The sequence below is a fragment of the Marmota marmota genome, unplaced genomic scaffold, assembly GCF_001458135.2.
Source record: "Marmota marmota marmota unplaced genomic scaffold, marMar, whole genome shotgun sequence".
In the NCBI taxonomy this organism is placed as follows: domain Eukaryota; kingdom Metazoa; phylum Chordata; class Mammalia; order Rodentia; family Sciuridae; genus Marmota; species Marmota marmota.
Genome location: NW_026000196.1, coordinates 5,536,571 through 5,554,947, shown reverse-complemented (window position 1 = coordinate 5,554,947; position 18,377 = coordinate 5,536,571). Strand labels below are relative to the sequence as shown.

General features: G+C 49.2%; 2 protein-coding genes across 9 annotated transcripts in view; one reads left to right on the top strand and one right to left on the bottom strand.

The window, feature by feature from the left end:
• Positions 1–1,835, top strand: part of Fanci (FA complementation group I) — a 71,162-nt gene extending 69,327 nt beyond the window's left edge. For both annotated transcript variants that reach the window (XM_015493080.2, XM_048790275.1), the window contains exons 37-38: positions 180–287; positions 1,314–1,835. In XM_015493080.2, coding sequence (XP_015348566.1) covers positions 180–287; positions 1,314–1,373 — 168 coding nt within the window. In that variant the 3' untranslated portion in view covers positions 1,374–1,835. The remainder of the gene's footprint in view (positions 1–179; positions 288–1,313) is intronic.
• Polg (DNA polymerase gamma, catalytic subunit) lies at positions 1,240–18,268 on the bottom strand. 7 transcript variants are annotated; one of them, XR_007342837.1, is made up of 23 exons: positions 17,005–18,268; positions 14,083–14,278; positions 12,807–12,971; positions 12,550–12,696; positions 12,321–12,400; positions 11,350–11,532; positions 11,115–11,257; positions 10,826–10,955; positions 9,748–9,984; positions 8,659–8,779; positions 8,368–8,454; positions 7,979–8,086; positions 7,359–7,519; positions 6,566–6,619; positions 6,345–6,462; positions 5,752–5,887; positions 5,417–5,663; positions 4,043–4,165; positions 3,746–3,914; positions 3,405–3,613; positions 2,379–2,476; positions 2,150–2,250; positions 1,240–1,712 (listed from the first exon to the last, which is right to left on the bottom strand). XR_007342837.1 is itself a non-coding variant. In XM_015493085.2 (23 exons), exons 1-23 carry the CDS (start codon positions 17,619–17,621, stop codon positions 1,636–1,638), a joined length of 3,702 nt encoding a protein of 1,233 aa, XP_015348571.2. In that variant the 5' UTR covers positions 17,622–18,268; the 3' UTR covers positions 1,240–1,635. The 7 variants fall into 7 exon arrangements, 4 of the variants coding, with proteins under 4 accessions (XP_015348571.2, XP_015348568.2, XP_015348570.2 ...); XM_015493085.2 differs by having other exon boundaries at positions 2,150–2,245; XM_015493082.2 differs by having other exon boundaries at positions 2,379–2,468.
• Between the last annotated feature and the right edge of the window lie 109 nt (positions 18,269–18,377).

Here is an 18,377-nt window from a genome sequence, read left to right as displayed (position 1 = left end):
GAGTAGGAAGAGAGAATACTCGTAAATATACATGAATGCAGTGGTGACAACTATGCAGTGAAATACTGTACTGTAGGAACTGAAGGGGTTGTCAGGTACACTAAATATAGTTTAAGCTATCTATCCTCAGCAGGACCTTTGAGTAAAAAAATAGCCTCATGCTTATAATCCTGTCACAGGTGAACCTTATGCAGCACATGAAGCTCAGCACCTCACGAGACTTCAAGATCAAAGGAAACATCCTGGACATGGTTCTTGGAGAGGACAGGGAGGACGAAAGTGAAGAGGTCAGTAGCCACTTCTGTCTAGAGCACAGCAAGCCCTACCCAACTTACTGACTGGCAGTAGCCTATCTGGGAGCAACCGCATATAAGTGGGAGAAAAGCAACCAGCAGATTGAGAAAGGGCTAAGAAGTGGTCAGGCAAAGATGAAAACTAAGGAATCAAGAGAGGGGCTAGAACCAACAAAATCCTGTTAAGTTGTCTAGATTGCATAACTTTTTTTTCTTTCAATACTGAGGACTGAACCCAGGGGAGCTTTCCCAGTGAGCTACATTCTAGCCTTTTTGTTAAGGGAGGATCTTGGCTAAATTGCCCCTGCTGGCCTGAAACTTGTGATTCTTCTGCTTTAGTTGCACCAGTCACTGGATTACCGGAGTGCACCACCACAACATCCAATTCACACTTTATAACCTTTTTGGTAGATATTTCTAGGAAGAGGATGGCGACAGTCTTTTTGTGGATCACAACCAGCTAGCTTCCTGTTACACATGCCTTCAGAGTAGGGCTACTGTTTAGATTGGGTGGTGCTTCCTTCTGTTTGCATGCCTGCTTGTTCCTCTCTTTAGTTTTACCAGTTAACAGTACCATACTCCTGTCCCTTTAGCATCTTTGAAACAGGGCCCAGTGTATCCTTAGGAGTAACAAATGCATCTGGTTTTCTGGATTCTCAAAAATTTTGAACCTGTATTTCAGATTATCACACTTGAGGGCCATAATGTCCCTGGCCCCACCCACACTCCCTTTAACCTTCTTGGCATTCAAGCTGGAAGGTCCTGTAGCATTTTTATTCTTGAGGCTAACATCTTGTCCCTTGATTCCCCAGTGTAACAGATGTCCTAAGAGAATTAGTCTACTTTGGAATGCCTCCCTCCCTTTTTTCAGCATAGTTATCTCCCATGAGTAGAAAAAGGTGGCCGTGGGGCAACATGACTGATAACAGGCTTTGATGCAAGAAGGTACAGGGTTTTTGTGTTTATTTCCACTGCCTTAGAGCAGGTCTCTCACGATAGAGCATTCTCTCTCCCCTCTAGGGCACTGCATCAGAGCACAGGGGACAGAATGAAGAACCAGCCAAGAAAAGAAAAAAATGAAGTGCCTGAGTTAGTGTGAACTTTGGGGCGTCTGCTTTCTTTTTGCCCAACACAACAGTGCCCCTTGTCCTACAGCCCACACCCATGTTGGCATCAATTGCACCTTCAGTTAGAAGGAGTCTTCTTGATAGGTCCTGCTACTGAAAAATGGCTGGCTTTAGGCAAGCCCTTTTGCAAAAAGCACAGCTGAAAGCCTGAGTTTGGGAGCCTGCACTGCCCCGATGAAGCTCCACAGGAGCAAATACAGTGCCTCCAGGCAGAGCTATGGTCCAGGCTGGCTTCGTTTTTCCAAGGAGCCTTTGGTGAGTTCAATTATCTGGTAAATATCCAGCGCTTCACCTGAAAGACAGTGCAAACTGGTTAGGATGCCTTGAAACTTATAACTGAGAGCCCAGAAATCAGAAAAGGACCTAACTTAAGGTCAAATAGAAAATAAACTTTCTGATTTGTTTGGTGTTTGTAGCACAGATTTTTTTTTTTCCCACCTAAAAAAGGCACTTTTGACTTTATACAGTAAATCCATTAAAACTTTATCGTCTGGTTGAAGAAGGGACAGGTATAAATGAACTGCTTTCTAGAAACAGACCTCTGATTTGAACATCACATTCACTTTGGATCTAGGGCACCTTATAAACTGAAATATCCTGGAATATTACATGCGTAGATTTCTTCACTGGGGCCTCAAGTTGCCTGTTTTCTGACCAAAGATCACTTTGTACTTTCTGGCCCACCTCACACTATTGTATGTATATTAGGAACAAATGTGTTGTGCTCACCCTGGGGAATCCCGTATCTCCTTTCCATCCCAGTTGGGTTGGAAGGGGTTTTACAATCCATGGTCACTTCTTTCCTGAGGCACTGGTCAATATCGACTGCACTGAAAAAGGCGACTGACTGGGGCAAATCATTCAGACCCAGCTTGTAGGCAAACATGCACCTGAAAGAAACCCAATCTCCCCTCTCAGTCATGCCCCTGCTGTGAAACCAGGAGAAACCATCACATACCCCTTATAGTAGAGCTTCCCCTGCACCAATTCCCCAGTCCCAACCAGGGAGCTGGAGGGCAGCACTGCTCCAAACAGCCTACACCTCCTGCTGAGAGACTGAGATGCAATTACGGACAACACACATTTTCCGGTTTGTTACACTTTATTGATATAAAATTATTTCCAATTATTGGGCCAGAGTTTGAGCAGTAAATGAAGACTTTGTTAAGTAAACCCCATAGGGGATAATTAAGAGGGCAATGGTGACAATGTTAGCATTGTGAACATTTGTTATTTACCCATTAATCAGGACAGATTATGGTTTTCAAACTGGTTCTAGGTGGCAGAGCAACATGGAATGAATGGTAATACCATTTTACTCACCCATATGAACTAGGAATTTTACTACAAGAAAATACAATTCAGCTAATACTAATAAAGTGTTTTCTTCACTCACATTCGAGTTTCCCCATTAGCAGTGTTTTCTGTTATTCTGACTACTAACAAACTTGTAGCACTTAAGAAAACATTTATGGGGCAAAAGTTTTGTTCTGTTCAGTACTGGGGATTGAACCCAGGGGGCTACACTCCCCAGTCCTTTCCATTTTTGAGACAGGATCTTGCTAAATTGCCCTGGATGGCCTCAGACTTTGATCCTCCTGTCCCAGCCTCTTGAGTTGCTGGCATTACAGGTATGTACAACCACACCCAACTTATGGGTGAAAGGAAAACATTTCACTTTTCTAGGAATTGAGGAAAATGTATTATTCCTAGGGGAAAAGTTTGAGAACTACTCTTTGGAACAACTCCTCTGACCTCAGCATCAGTTCAGTGACCTAGCCTTGGTATATGACACTTTGAAATCCAACAAATTGTTTTAAAAAGTTGAGGCCAATTTTTTTTTAGGACTTTAATATATTTTAAAAATTAGAGATAAAAGCTAAAAGACGTTCATTTCTGGGCTGATGAAATTTAAAACTGCTTTTTAGCTGGACCCAAGAAAGGAACACATGGCTGAGCCAGAGGGGCCATGGGCCCCACATACCTGGTTAGGAGGTTGGTGATCTGCAGGGCCAGGGCAGCACGGTAGCGATCCTCTTCCCGTACCAGGTAGCGAACCTCATCATGGATACTGATGCAAAAGCGTCCATCAATGGCAAACTCTTCAAATAGCCACTTCATGGCCACAAGCATGAGGTGTAAGTAGTCCACAGCAGAGCTCTGCACCACCCAGTTTACACGGCTGGTCATAAACTAGGGAAGGATAGGTGGGCATGGGTGTTAGTTCTGGGGTGGGGAATCTAAGAGCACAGGCAGGAGCTCCACTCTGGCCCCATTTGTCAAACTGGTGGTGCCCACTCCCTGCTTCAAAGGTTGGCAAGTTACCTCCCCCTGGACAGCCGAGGGCTCCAGGGCTCGGCTGATGCGGCAACCCAGCACTGGGGTCTGTGGTGTGTCTGATGTGGCTATACTCTCCAACTTGTTGAACATTTCTGATTCTGTACCCCCTATCCATGCTCGCTCAGCAACTACCTCCCATTTCTTCCAGCATGACCTGGGGAAAGCAGGAGCAGAAACAGAATAGGCTTTGTCTTTCAACATTTCAGAGCTAAAAAAATCAAAGCACCCAGCTCTTGTGGAGCCACCTCACACCCATCCCTCCATCCTAAACAGAATTCTCACTTCCTTGAAGCTGCTCTCTGGATCTTGCGCAGGTCCTGCAGGGAAATCCATCCATCCTCAGTCCTCTCCACAGGGAGGTTCAACTGTCTCACCAGCCACTCGCCCTCATCAGAAAGCCGATACCTGAAGGTAGTGTACCACCATGATTCCTATAAGAGCACCTTGGTGCCATAACCCTCCCCCACAGGGCTTTATTTCAGAGAAGGAAACAAAAGCTCAAATAAGTGACTTACTGGGGTCATGCAGCAAGGAAGAGGAGCCGCCCAGACAGGAATTTGGGCATTTGTAGCCCCAAAGCCTGGGCTACACTACGGTACCCAATAAAGGACAGACTGTAATGCAAGAGCTATTACTATTTTTACTGTTCTAACACCTGAGATGGTGAACTGTCCAATGATCAGTGATATTGTGTGTGTCTCGGAGACAGCAACGGCCATCACTCCAGATTTCAAGGGAGTGACAGGGTCTTGCTAAATTGCCCTGGCTAAGCAATTTAGCCAGGGGTAAAAACATTACTCCTTCAAGAGTACAAGGCATTTGGAGAAGCAGAGAATAGGGAGGTCCTACTTATCCTCCTTAACCCCCAGACTTCAGTCCATCATGCACACCACTAGGCTTGTCCCCTGAATGTTGTCACCATCTGATCCTACGGTTCAACTTATCTGTGATGCCTTCAGAATCTCCACAATTAAGCCTAAACCTTTTCTCTTCTCTGCCCTTTGCATTTCCCCAGGCGCACACTGCGGTATGACCTTAGCCAGCTCATGCAACTATGAGGCACCCCCATTTACCTACAACAATACTAGGCTCCCCTTCCCTGCACTGATGTGTCACTGCTACCCCATTTGCCACTTCGTCAACTTTTGTTCTTTCACGAGGAAGCGTTTCCACACTGAGTGAGCTAACTAAATGTGGACACGTATTCACTATACTGAACAAAGCTGTAAATGTTCCTGTACCTCTCCTCCTCAAGAAGCCTGTGAGGGCTCTAAGTGCAGTATAAGTATGTGAAACAGGTAAGAAGTAAACTGGAAGCCTGGTCAAGCTTCTATATCAGAATCAGTTGACACTCTGCAGTTACCCACAGTGCTCTCCTGGCAACTCTTGTCTCATGCACTTATTCCTCAGGCACTTGAGTTTAAGACTCCTATGCTGTTTATGCTGTGTAACCAGAGCTGTGCTACCACTCAGTGACAACCTCAGTACAGCTTTACCTCTCTCAGAAAAAACTTAACAAGCATACAATTCCAAAGACAAGTCACTCTGTAGCTAGGTCACAAAGCTTTGGAGGGAGATAGCTCAGGTGACGAACAAAGACGGCAGCAATAAAGCAGGCCTGAGACTGGGCAGTAAGGTGGGTAGAAGGACCCTCACCGTCGGAGGCCCTTGGTGACAGCATACATCTGCTGGGCTTTCTCAGCTGCCTCCTGCCTTGTAAGCCGGTGGTTGAACTGCATCAGTAGGCGTTCAGCAAATGGTTGTCCAGCCCCATAGATGCGGCCATAGTTGAAGACTTTGGCATGCTCACGGCTGATGCCTACTGTGGTAGCTGTCTTACTGTGTAGGTCAGTGCCCCTGCTCTTCCTGCCCTGCAGTGTCATCCACCCAAAAGCAGTGCAGCCTAAAGGACAAAGCAGGAGTGAAAAAGGAAGCTCAGAAACAGTTGGCCTAGCTGAGGGTTTGGGCTGTCTTGCCCCTGCAAGACTCACCATGCATGCCAGCGAAGTGGGCATCTCCGAGAACAGCTGCAATCCACAGCTCCTGTGAATCCACGTCAGCACCCACAAGGACATAGCCAGGTGGAGCCTGCACCATGGCTTTCAACTCACTGCCTACTCGGTCAGGCTGCAGAAAGAGTGAGGTCAGGCTCACCTAGATACCAGGTAATACTCCTATTCCTATTCCTGGAGCCAAAGTTAACTGGGAATATGCTGGGCCTTTCTAGAGGGAATGTCTTTAGATAATGACAGCAGTACTCAAAATTCCACAGTTCTAGGGAGGGCTACTGCTCAGCAATGGGGCAGATAGAGAACCCCTACTCCATGTCTGGCCTCTGACCTACACGGCCTAATCTAAACAGTTGCGGCTAGTATGCCTGGTATTGTGGCCACGAACAGGCACCCAGAACATGTTGCTAAGGGAACGGACAAGAGTCACGAAGCCAGATGTGAATTATAGCCTGCCTGGCTCAGAATAGATTCCTTTTCATGCCCCCTGCTAAACCCCAAAGGCCCTTTGAGCTCCTCATTTCTAGAGACCTAAGAGTGGAAGAACAGAGGCCAAAGATGCAGAGGACACATACCCGGGCATTGCTAGCAGTGAGCCATGTAGGCTCCACAGCCCTGCGGGTGATGGTGCCAGCAGTCACTACCTGGGGCAGGATGGCCCCATAGCAGCCTTCCTCATCATAGTCAGGGTGCCTGGGATGGGAGAGAGCGGCAATGAATATCAGCAGCTTGCTTTGGCCCTAGGCTATGTCCCACGGAGTTCTCTTTCCATAACCATGTAGCAGGCCATATGTACCTGGTCACAGCACGGGGCAGAGCTGACCTAGGAAGCCACACCACCATCTGGGAGCTGTGAAGACAGACAGGCTGAGGCACAGCCCTAGGAAGCCAAATCCACCATCCCACCATGGCCCATACCCACTTATCTTCTGGGCTGCTGAAAACTCTTCTTTTGCCTTGTCTCAACCCTTTTCCTACTAACTTGACTCAGGGTAGCCCCTGGCTCTACACAAGGTCCTACGAAACATCAACCAAGAGGATGAGCCATCTAAAAACTGGCAAGTATCCAAGGCAGCTTCTTATTCCTCTCCCAGGGTATTCATGAGGCACCCCTGCCATCACGCCTCACCCAACACCTAGCCTGCCATCACGCCTCACCCAACACCTAGCCTGCCATCACACCTCACCCAACACCTATGATAGACCCATCACGTTCTACTCATAAGTGTGCTTGTAGCCACAACCACCTTGGAAGGGGCCTTCAAGATGAATTCATGTGCCAGTCCGAACAGCTAACCCTCCAGGATTCTCAGCCACATCCCACTTCACCAGCAATTAAACCAAGTGGTTCAGTTAGAACAGGGAAGGGCCATCATACAATACATACAACACGTCCTACAATATGATTCTCTTTACATAAACAGGGAAACAAGCTGGAGAGGGTAAAAGACCTGCTCAAGGAACATGGTACTAGGACATGTAGCCAGGCCTCTGTGGCAGCCCAGGATAAGTCAGGGACCCCAGGACAGGAACAGGGGGAAAAGGAGTCCTAGGACTGCAGATGAGCCTCTCTGCCCATGGCGTCCCACCTGATACGTTTATGGGCATTTCTCCAAAAAGAAATCATTTTGTTGATTTCCAGGGCACGGGGACCACTGGCACCTCCTGGGCCAGCCTGCAGGGTGCCATCCTCCATCTTGGGCAGGAAGTCCTTTGCAAAGGGGCTGCCCACATTACAGCTATTGCCATCCTAGAGAGAGGAAAAGAAGCAAGGGCTGGAGGCAGAGGGTAGACCTCAGAGAGAGAGAGCCCCTGGGCTCCTCCCAACAGAACCTCAAGCTCTCCATGGTAATTCTGACTGCATCTGTCTGGTTCAACTGTTTCCCCCTGCCAACACACACACACGAAGCCAGATACTAACATACAGAAACAAGCAAACCTGGCTCCTCTCAACAATAGCAATCAATAAAACATCAGATGTGGTGTGAGACACATGTCATTTTTAATTCCATCAAAACCCATCACCATCCAATTTTTAGAAGAAAAATGAAAGCTCAGAGAGAGAGCAACATTTGCCCCAAAGTGCACACTATCCCATGAATACTAACATTCTCTCAAAAAGGACAGTTTACTGGTCTAAGTCACTCTGGAGGCCTACTGCAGAGCAAGCACAGGACACCATGGGACAAGCATGAAGCAGGCCACACACCTTATGAGGCAGCTTGAAAAACCAGCATCCAGGGATATCCACATCATTGTAAGGTCCATTGCCATGATGATAACTGGGCTGGCTGGCCTTGGGCCCACAAGCAGTAGTCTGTGGGGGCCACACACCTAGATCAGGCCCTGTTCCAGAACCTGCATTCAGCAAGGGCCTGAAACTGTGAGCAGGTAAGCTGGGAAATGACAGGAAGGCCATGAGGTCTCAGGCTTCCTCCTTGGCCTCCCAACATGTACAGGGCCACAGGGGCACCAGGCAGTCTCTCCAAAACCCCCCAAAACCTAGGGAACTCTGGTGAGGAAGAGCTATGTGGACAAGAGGAAGCCCTTGCCACCCAGTACCCACCCAGAAAACCCCTAAGTAGGAGCCTAGCTCACCAGAGCTAGGGGTTGACCCAGTTCTGCAGCACACAGGTTCTCCATCTTGGCCTCAGCCTCCATGTCCAGGCAGCTTAGTTCTTCTACCTGGATGGCCCAAAGACCAAGGCAGAGAGGCAGGGGGCTATATGGGCCTGGATCCATAAGCCCTACCCTGCAGGGCACTCAGACACCCCAGGCCGGTATGCAGTGAACAACTAGTGCCAGCCCCCACCCAAAAGGCTTTCCCCACAATGACTAAAGACACCTCGTCCCACCCCTGAGGCTTAGGTGCAGAGCCTTCCCCCTCACCGTATGCCACATGGTACTGTTATCAGAAAGCAGGAACTCCTCAGCCAGGCCTGCCTCCTGGGGCTCCACCTGCTGCTTCCCCTGTTCAAGACAGTGCTTCCTGTATAGGGACTCGATGGCTCTGGGCAGAGAACAGCAGCAGCCTGATTAACGGATGCTACTTTGGCCAGGTGACTCATTGGGGGCCTCCCACAATTCCCTATATTCAATCCTGAGACAGAAATGGACAACACTTCCTGGTTTTTAGACTGAGAATGACTTGAAATGACAAACACAGCACACTGGTGTCAGGCTGAGGTTTCAGGCCTGGTCTGATTCAAATCCAAGCTCCTCTTATACCAGAGTTGCCTGAACAGCTGACAGCAGAGAAGTCAAGACTCAAAGCCCCACTTTGGGCTGGTCCTATTGCTCATTCATGGATGGGCTCAAAGGAGCAAGGCTCATCTTAGCCACTCTGATACAAAAGCAAAACCAAGAGTGACTCAGGCTGTCCTGGCTAATTAAGTAATTCTGGGCCTCTTTAAGTGCCATGGCTTCCCAACACCTGCTTGTCAAAAGCTCAGGGTTTGTGATCACAAAAAGGTTAACTAACTTACTAGATTATAAATTGGGAATACAAGGCTGGGTATAGCTCAGTGGTAAAGCACTTGTCCAGCATGTGTGAAGCACAAAGCTCTAGGTTTATGCCCAAACATCACACAAAAATATAAATTATACAGGGACACCATCCTATCTCATGGGGCTACTCAGGGCACAAATGAGGTAAGCACTGCAAAAGGTTTATTAGCAATGCATGGCACATAATCAGTACTCAAATTATACAGGAAAGAAAGAAAAAACAAGCCCCTTTACCCTGTACTTTCCAAGAGTCCTCCCTTTTCATGTTCCTGTGAGTGCAGCTACACTGCTGGGACCAAGAACAGGACCTTTATCCTCCAACTTGGACACTTCAATACCCCTACCAGAGGGGCAGGGAAGTCATGGAAAAGAACTAGATCCCAGACTCCTGGATCCCAGCTCTTCCCACTAACCTGAGTAGATGTCATTTCTCCAACCCTTTCCTCCCTGGAGCCCAGGAGTGAGCCTCACCTATAGGGGCAGGCCACCCCAGGTGACTCTAGGGTGGTGCCAATTGGCCCTTTAGCCAGGTTGTCCCGCCGCCCAGGCACCAGGTAGCCCCAACCATGTCGCTCTGAGTAGTGCAGAGGGAAGCCGTCCCAGGTCAGTGCCATGAGTTTAGGTGTGACGCGCATCTGCAGGCTGACAAGGCTGGGGCCTGGGGTCCATTCAGGGTCATCTAGTCGTGGACAGAGCTTCCGGTACCACCTATTCCCCACCAGAAAGGAAAGCAGTGTCAGAAGATGTGGGGAGGGAAGGAAGTCCCCCCACCCCACTTCCCCACCCACCTTCCAAGGTCCTAGGACTTTCTAGTAACCCAGACCTACAAGTCACTATCTCTACCTTTCAGATGCTTTGGTTAGCCCTATGGAATCTCCTTGAATAATTCACATATCTCCAAAGGAAAGACCCTATGTCAATCTCACTGAACTAATCAGGACTCAAGATCAACAAGCACCCATCCAGAGCTAGGCTCCCTCCCGAGCCTGTTGCATCCTCTAAGCAGAAGGTGCAGATCTGCCTTCCTCACTTGTCAGACCCCCTTGCTGCCTTCAAGACACACCAGATCCTTCTGAGCTCCATCTCTTGCACTGGTTATTTACCAGGGAGAGGCTAGCAAGATGCCCAGAGGACTCATTCTTAGGTTATGAAAGTACAAAGTTGGTGCCCTAATATTCACCTGGCTGCCTTTTTTTCATCTCTTCCACTCTGAAAGGTCACCTCAAGGAAGCCTTCCTTGATTTCCGCAGGCAGTCAGAACTGCCACACCACTGCTCACTGTCTCACTACAGATCTCCACATCACTTGTGCTGGATGGCCTGCCACCTGCTCCTGCTGCAGGCAGCACACAGTAGGTGCTCAGCACACTGAACTGTGAGAGTTTAGGAAGCTGGTGGCATCAAAGTAAACACATGCAAGCAGGACTGGAAGATGGAGTAATTAATGGCAGCAAAAGTGTATGCCACTTCCGTACTGGAGCCCAGACAAGAGATGTTCTAAGGATGGCATAAGGGCAACCTCTGGATATATTAGAGGGAACAGGGCTCACCCAGGGTGTCCAGGAAGGTGCTGGAGCCGCTTGGGCAATAGCACCTCTGTGGTGCCCTTCAGCTGTTGCAAGCAGGCATGGGCCATGACATCTCGTTGAACCTCCTCCTCCTCGCTGGGGGGGCCGGGGTCTGTGCAGAGTTGGGGAGGACAGTCAAGACCAGGGGGACTCAGGAAGATCTACCCACTTCTGTCATCTCCAGAAAGCTGGGGTAATACTTCCAAGGGTTCCCTGAGTCCTAACAACATTCTGGGGACCACCCTCCCCATCTCCCAACCATGTTCCCCACCTTCCTGATCCATGGGATCCCCAGCCTCCTCGACAGGCAACTTGCTAGCTGTGGCTGACTCCTTCTTCACCTTCTTTGCCTTCTTCTGCTTGAACTCTTGCAGATCCCACTCTAAATCCCAGAGCCAGGGGTCTTCTTTGTACCTACAGAGCCAGTCCACCAGAACAGGGTTAAGGCTGAGCCAAAGGCCTGGCCTCATGCCTGCCTGTGCCCTGCCCACCAGAGGCCTGACTACCTATCTCCTGAGAGCAGCTGGCAGGCATCATTGGCCAGGTCCATCAGTGACTTCTTCATCTCCCGCTGGAGCTCTTCATAGGTGTTCTGTGCCTCTGCGAGGTATCGCTCCCAGTTCTGGTTGACAGGCAGGTAGGAAACACCCATCTCCAACATGCCAGCTAGAGTCACAGGGTGGGGACACCTTGGAGACAAATACCAGGGCTGCTGTAAATGACCACAGGAGGAAAGACTTTGGCCCAATGCCTAAACTAGTTTGGCAAGTTTGACGCAACCAACCCCATGGTACAGTTCTAAAGTCAAATGGGAACTTAAATCCCTGCTCTGCTGTACCTAGCCCTGCGTCAGTCATTTCTATCTGCACCTCAGTTTTTTCACCTGTAACATGGGAATGATATCCCATTCTCAGGGGTAATGTGGGAATGACACATCACAAAAGAAAGAATGGCTGCCACTTGAGTGACTTTAGTCTTAATAACTCTCCCTGTACCACCAATGATCACATATGTACCTCACAAATGGGGAGTGAAGTATTTCAGTGTCTTCAGGGCACTGAGGCTCAGAGAAACCAAGTAACTTGCTTAAGGTTAATGCGGAAGATATCACAGTCAACTTTGAATGAAATCTGCTGACACTTATAACTGATCACTTTCTAAGATTCACTGATTAATAAACAAGCAGGACAGATGTGAAGCCCATAGCTTCTCTGAGGGCAGAGCAGGTGCTTAATAAATAGGAACCATACACATGAGATATGAGTATAACCCCTTGGGCCTCTGTAAAAACAGAGTCCAGGGCCCACATGGATACCACCAGATTAAGATAGCCTTTCCAGATTCAAAGAGGGGTTCCACTCTTTGAATCTGGAAAGGCTAAGTACCCAGCCTGAGAAAGAACCAGTGCCACTTGATGACAGTGGGCCTGGATCCTGGGACCCACCAACCCCAGGGATTCTACCCAGGTTCCCCTCACCTTTCCAAGAAGAGCGGCAGCTGCTGCTGAAAAACCTCATAGGTAGCCCACACGTCCCGGGCACAGTACTGCATCAGGTCCTAGTACAAGGTGACAGGAAGGCGCTGGGTGGGCAGCCATCCACTAACACTGCCAGGTCTCAGGGTCAGGCCTGGCAGCTGCACCTCCCCAAGTTCAACTGTAGGTCTGCCACAGCCCAATTCCCTGGACCCTCTCACCAATACCTTACCTGGAAGTTCACACGGATGTCCTGCATGCTGCCCTTGACAAACAATTCTCGAGGCTCCTTCTCTAAGGGAGGTCCCCCCACATAGAGGTGATGCACGTCTGCCAGATTGTTGATGCTGCTGATGTCCATCCAGTCCCAGGATGAGATCTGGAGGACCAGAGAAAGTGACATGCAGGTCAGCCTGGCCTCAAGCCAGACAGGTGGGCTGGTTGGTGAGGGGGTCCCAAGCAGCTTGCCCACCAGAAATGTATTCTCACCACGTGGCCATTGGCTTTGCGCTGGGACTTCTGGCCTCGCTGTGTAGGGTGCCGGGCCTTGTGCTTGCCCTGTTTGGCTGCCACCCACAGACTGCGCTGGAAGCTGCTCAGCCCTGAGATGGCCATGTGCATGCTCATGGTGTCCAGGAAGCGCATGCGAGAGCCCTGGGGGATGGGGGTGGGGGTAGGCTACAGTGCAGGGGTCAGCCAGCCACTGTTTCAGTGGTGTTAACCCCAGCCTGTTAACCACAGCCCCATCTCAGCTCTTCAGTCTCCCTTTATAGAACAGTCTCCAACATGTGAGACACAAAATCTTTATGCTTGCTTTTGACCTGAGGGGCCTGCCTCCCAAATCCTAGCCATCCTTGAAGCATCAGGCCTGGCTTGATCCCAACATGCAAGTATTTCTTGGTTTCCAGCAACCACTCTGAGCAACTTGGATACAGAATGGTCAAAACAAGACCTTCGGAGCTACCAGTCTGACCCCAGTCCCAGCCCCTCAAAGCTCTGTGGCCCTGAGCACAGATGCTCAACAAGGCTGTCTGAGCCTCAGCACCCTTAGCTCTACGATAATAGTACTCTCCCCTGCCCTGCCTTTCTTCTTTCTCCTAGGGCTACTGTGAAGGCATAGTGAAAAAACAATTTTCATAAAATTAAGAAATGTCATCACCACATGCCAGACACAGTTCTGAATGTTTGACATGTATGTGTGTTCAAATTCTCCCAAAAATATCCCATGAGGGAGTTTCTTCTGTTGGTGCACTTTCATTTTCTTTCTTTGTGTGTGTGTACATGCATGAACACGCAAATGCGTGTACATACTGAGGAATGAATGCAGGGGTGCTCTACCACTAAGCCACACCCCTAGCCCTTTTGATTTTGAGACAGGGTCTCACTAAGTTGCTAGGCTGAACTAGAACTTGTGATCCTCCTGCCTCAGCCTCCCAAGTCACTGGGATTACAGGTGTGCACCATCACATCTATTAGTTCTCTTTATACAAAAAAAGGAAAACTAAGGCTTAGAGATATTCACTGCTCATTAGTGGCTGAGGCAGAATAAGAATAGGCTGTGGCTCAGAGCTTCCAAAGGCCCCTACTAAGCTATAAAACACCACACAGAGATAAGGGCCATTATTACTTTGTGACACTCAGGTTCTGAACCAGACTTGTTCTGGGGATGGAGAGTGTGATCCGGAAAGCAATCTTTTCCTTAGCCACCGAGATCAGGGCTCTTAGCCTATCCAGTATCAGAACCTGCAATTCACAGGAACCTTACCTGAATCAGGTACTGCTCCCTGATATGGGCTCTATCAAAGGAAACATTGTGTCCCACCACTAACTGCTCCTGCCAATTCCGCTGGGTGGAGCTGCTGGCACTGGCAGGGACCTCCAGGGGAATGAGGTCAGCCGGCGACAGCTGGTTGGTCCAAGAGTAACGCTCTTCCACCAGCCGCCGGCTGCACCAAGAATACCTGAGGGAGGTGAGAGGTATACAGGTGAGAGGTACACGGAGACATTAAACTTCTACTCTATATCACCCACTGCATATCCACCACCACATGCCAGGTCCTGCTCTAGTGGCTGGGGATACAAGTGAGACCAAGGGGTGCTCCTCACCCTCAGGTCAAGTGGGGCAGGGTGCGTGTGTACACTGTGGAGAGGAAATACAAAGCTTCTTCAAACTCTCACAGATGAAAACGGAGCTAAGTGCTACAATACGGGGTGCCACATGCAGGTGCTGGGCCTAGGCCATTGAGGCCCTTGCAAGACCTAGTATTCAGAATCTGCATGCGGCTCTGAGGTCTTTTACAAATGTGACAAACCTCCTTTAAACACAAAACTGTGTTCAAAGTGCTAGCAAAAGATATAGGTGATTACAATAGAACCCAAAGTGAAGATTTTTTGTTTTAATTGACAGTGGCAAAAAAAAGACAAATGCTGCACACATGTACAGGATGAGTCATCTGACGGCTGCAAAGATTCTGAAGGACAAAGAGCAAATCATGCACCCTATAGAAGCAACCACCCTCAGTGAGAGACCAGGGAAAGTGCCAGAATGAGAAAATGTATGTACATGTGCTAGGGTGGGGGTGGAAGAGACGGGATGAGTGCTGCCTGTGGGGGCCTGACACTGACTCAGGAGAAGACTGCAGTCTGCTCAAGATTCAAAAGGCTAAGTGTAGGCAAAGGCCTGTTGGAAGCCACGGATGCTCCAAAGGGTTGAGTCCCACTTGGCATCAGAATGATGAGGCCACATGTGTGGACATCAACCGCAAAACATTACAAACGAGTGTCCTGCAACCTTTTTGGAAAGGAAGAAGGGTGATTTGCCTCAATAGTTTCAAACTACATAAAACTAGTTTATTTCAAAAAGAGATTTCTAGTTTTAAATACAACAAAATTTAACTCAGCCTCCAAATTGTGGGAATATTCCAAGGGACTCAAACTACAACCCTCTCCCTTTTAAATTCAGCATGTCAAAGCCCTTAAAAACAACACTGAAGAAAGGCTAAATACCAAATATTTGAGGCTATGATGATAAAAGCTTTAGTTACAATAAAAAGTCATATTGGTGTTAACACACAGGTCTGCAGCTATGCATGGAACCATCTTATTTATGATTTAACAACTTATTTATGATTTAAAAAAAAAAGAAAGCTAAAATGAAATACCTTAGATAAATTTAAGATGAGTTGGAATCCATGTCATTAATACTACAGTCTTCATGTAACTCTCAAATAAATGCCAAGGACCTGAGTGATGTCTCTTTAGCCTGATGACCAAAGCCCTTACCAAGAGCCTTTAGGAACCTGCCCTGAGAAGGCTCAGAGCTGTCCAAGGCTTTCCTCTATCCCCTGGAAACCATGGGCTGGTTAGGTACCTAATGTCACAGCCATGTGGCAGGGAGTGCCAGGTTAAAAGTGGACTGCTATAGGGACACCATCTGGTACCTCCCCACACCCATCACAGACTACTAGAAAGAAGGTCCCAGTCTATGCTCAGGCCTCAGCAATGACTTCTGCTGTTGGGCAAACTAAGCAATGCCCCCAGCACCACTGGCAAGAATGGAATGAGTATGAGGGCAGAATGGGAAGGACAGAAAGAGAAAGGAGAGGTAAAAGAGAAAGAGGAGAGGAAAAAGAAAAAAGGACTTTAACTGGCCAAAAATGACCAACAGATCAAAAAAATAAATCCTTCTTGTCTCTGGTTTCCTAATTTTTTTTCAGCCACCAAAGCCTATTTCATCTTTTCTAATGATGGCTGGTATTCCCCTTCACTTTGACCATCAAGTTACATAATAAGCACTGTGATTCTTATTAAAACTAGAACTAAATCAATGTGAAATCATCTAGTTTTGCTCTTTTCAGCCATTAATGCCTACCTTATCTATTTAGCCATGCTTTCACCATTTTCAACTGCATATATAACATTTCGCAGCTTTCTTTACAAAGATGTAGCTTCCAATAGGAATAAAGAAACTGCCAACTTTTTTTTGCTGGCCATGCCTGAAAGCATTAAGGTTGTAAATAGTATTTTAATCCTGGAATGAAGAATAAAAAAGGGGAGAAACAGTACTGCCATCATTGTTTGAAAAAGAAACTTGGGTAGCACTTAGAAAGTTATTTAAAAAGAAAAGAGAGAGATTGGATATACCTGTTTGGGATCAAAATGCCTGCTTGGGAGGCTGGGGGGAAGGAAGCAATGTTTCTTAGCCGGGATGGCCAAGGGCATGCCACCTAGAGGGGGTACTTGGAAATGCTGGGATTTGTTTGAAGTTTATGGGAGAGGCTGGTGATGCTGAATGTCTTATACTGCCTGGGACAATCCCACAAAAGGGAAATTTCTCCTGCCCAAAATTAACCAAACAGAAACACCTTTCAATGTCTTTCAGACTAACTTATGAAGCTAGTAGGGGAAGGGTACAGGCAACCAATCACGGTGATCTCAAGTGATTTCCCGTAAGTCTCAAGTAGAACACTCCATGTAATTCTCTGAATGGCTCTATTACCACCTGACGTTTGTTTGCCCAGGTGTTTCCCACTTTTATCTTCCCACCAGAAAGTGAGCCCCATGAAGCAAGGGTTAAAGCACACCAGCAGTCCTAGCACATAGCTAGAGCTCAATAACAGTGTCCACTGAACCATTAAGCTGGGCCCCCTATGTGTGCTAAAGTGCCCTGGCCCTGGCCCCTACTTACCAGGCCGAGGGGGATATGGCCACCGCCAATGTGGGGCAAGTTCCCTCTGCCAAGCAGACCTCCACGTCGAACACCAGGGCCCGCTCCTCGGGGATGGCCACGGGTACGGCCTCCCCCTCGGGGCCGTACCGGGTCCAGCCCTCCTCCCAGGCCCAGCTCGGGGGCTGGGGGGGCAGCTGGGCCTGCAACAGGGAGTTGGCCGCCTCCAGGTAAGGCAGGCTCTGCTTCTGGGCCAGGAGGCGGAAGTGCTGGTCCAGGCTGCCCCCGTAGAGCGGCGGCAGGCGCAACTCCACGTCTGGCACGGGCGCGGCCGGCTGCCCCCAGAGCCCGTGCTTCTGCAGATGCTCGACGCTGCGGCGCACCGCGGCCTCGTCGGGCATCTCCCCTCCGTGCCCGAAGATTTGCTCGTGAAGCCCTCTCGAGAGCATCTGGATGTGCAATGGGTTGTGCCGCAGCTGCCCGCCCTCCAAGGATGGCACTTGCGGCTGCTGAGGCCGCAGCTGCCCGTCGCTGGGGACGGGGTCGAGGACGGAGCTGGAGACCCAGCGGCCCGTTGCTGGAACCAGCCCTGGCCCGACGGTGGCGCCGGCTACCTTCTTCCAGAGCAGGCGGCTCATGGTTGGTGCAGGGAGCCCCCCGCTGGGAATCAGGACACCTGGCTTTGGCCTCCAGTTTGGCTGCTTTTACTGGGTGAAAAACTTGGAGAGAGACACGTCCTGTCTCTGTTTTCCTGTCAGTGAAATGGGTCTGACCATGCCTGCCTTCCTCCCACAAATCCTAAAGGAGATAGATGATATAAAGTGTTATTTGTTACATATACATTATGTGTTGTATTAATAATCGTCGTTCCTTGGATATTTACTGCGTCCAAGGCACTATGCCAGATAATTTAGGTATGTTTTCTGTTAAGTCTCAAACAACCTTCGGAAATGGCAATACCCCTCTTGAGGAAACAGAGGTCCCTAGAGCTTCATCAGTAAGCTTGGGGAAGCTGCGGCACAGGTTAAGAGTGCAGATTCTGAAGCTGCACCACGCAGGCTCGAACCCCGGTTCCGGCTATCGCGAGCTGTGTGACCTTGGGCAAGCGCTTTAGGTCCCAATTTCCTACTCTGTAGAATGGGGTTAGGGTCTACCTGCCACAGAAGATTGCTGTTGGGGTGATGGAGGGCGCACACATCGCTCAGCCCTGCCCTCTGCAAGCAGTCGGCAGATGGTAGCTGCCATTGTCGCGAGCGCCGCGGCCCGGGCCCCGCACTGGGAATCCGGCGCCTGGGTTCGAACCCGCTGGGAGGCCGCGGTCCCCCCCGGCCCCACCCACGACCCGGCCGAGGGCGCCCTGCAGGGGGCGACGGGGCAGCCCCGGAGGCGCGCGG

Bases quoted from the DNA above. Each gene is read 5' to 3' on its own strand.
- Polg (XM_015493085.2), bottom strand. From the start codon at position 17,621: ATGAGCCGCCTGCTCTGGAAGAAGGTAGCCGGCGCCACCGTCGGGCCA. The intron at 9,985-10,825 runs GTGAGCCCTGTT...GGTGGGGAATAG, and splicing joins CACCTTCCTGGACACCCTGG to GTGGTACCGGAAGCTCTGTC. The intron at 3,614-3,745 runs GTAACTTGCCAA...ATCCTTCCCTAG, and splicing joins CCTCGGCTGTCCAGGGGGAG to TTTATGACCAGCCGTGTAAA.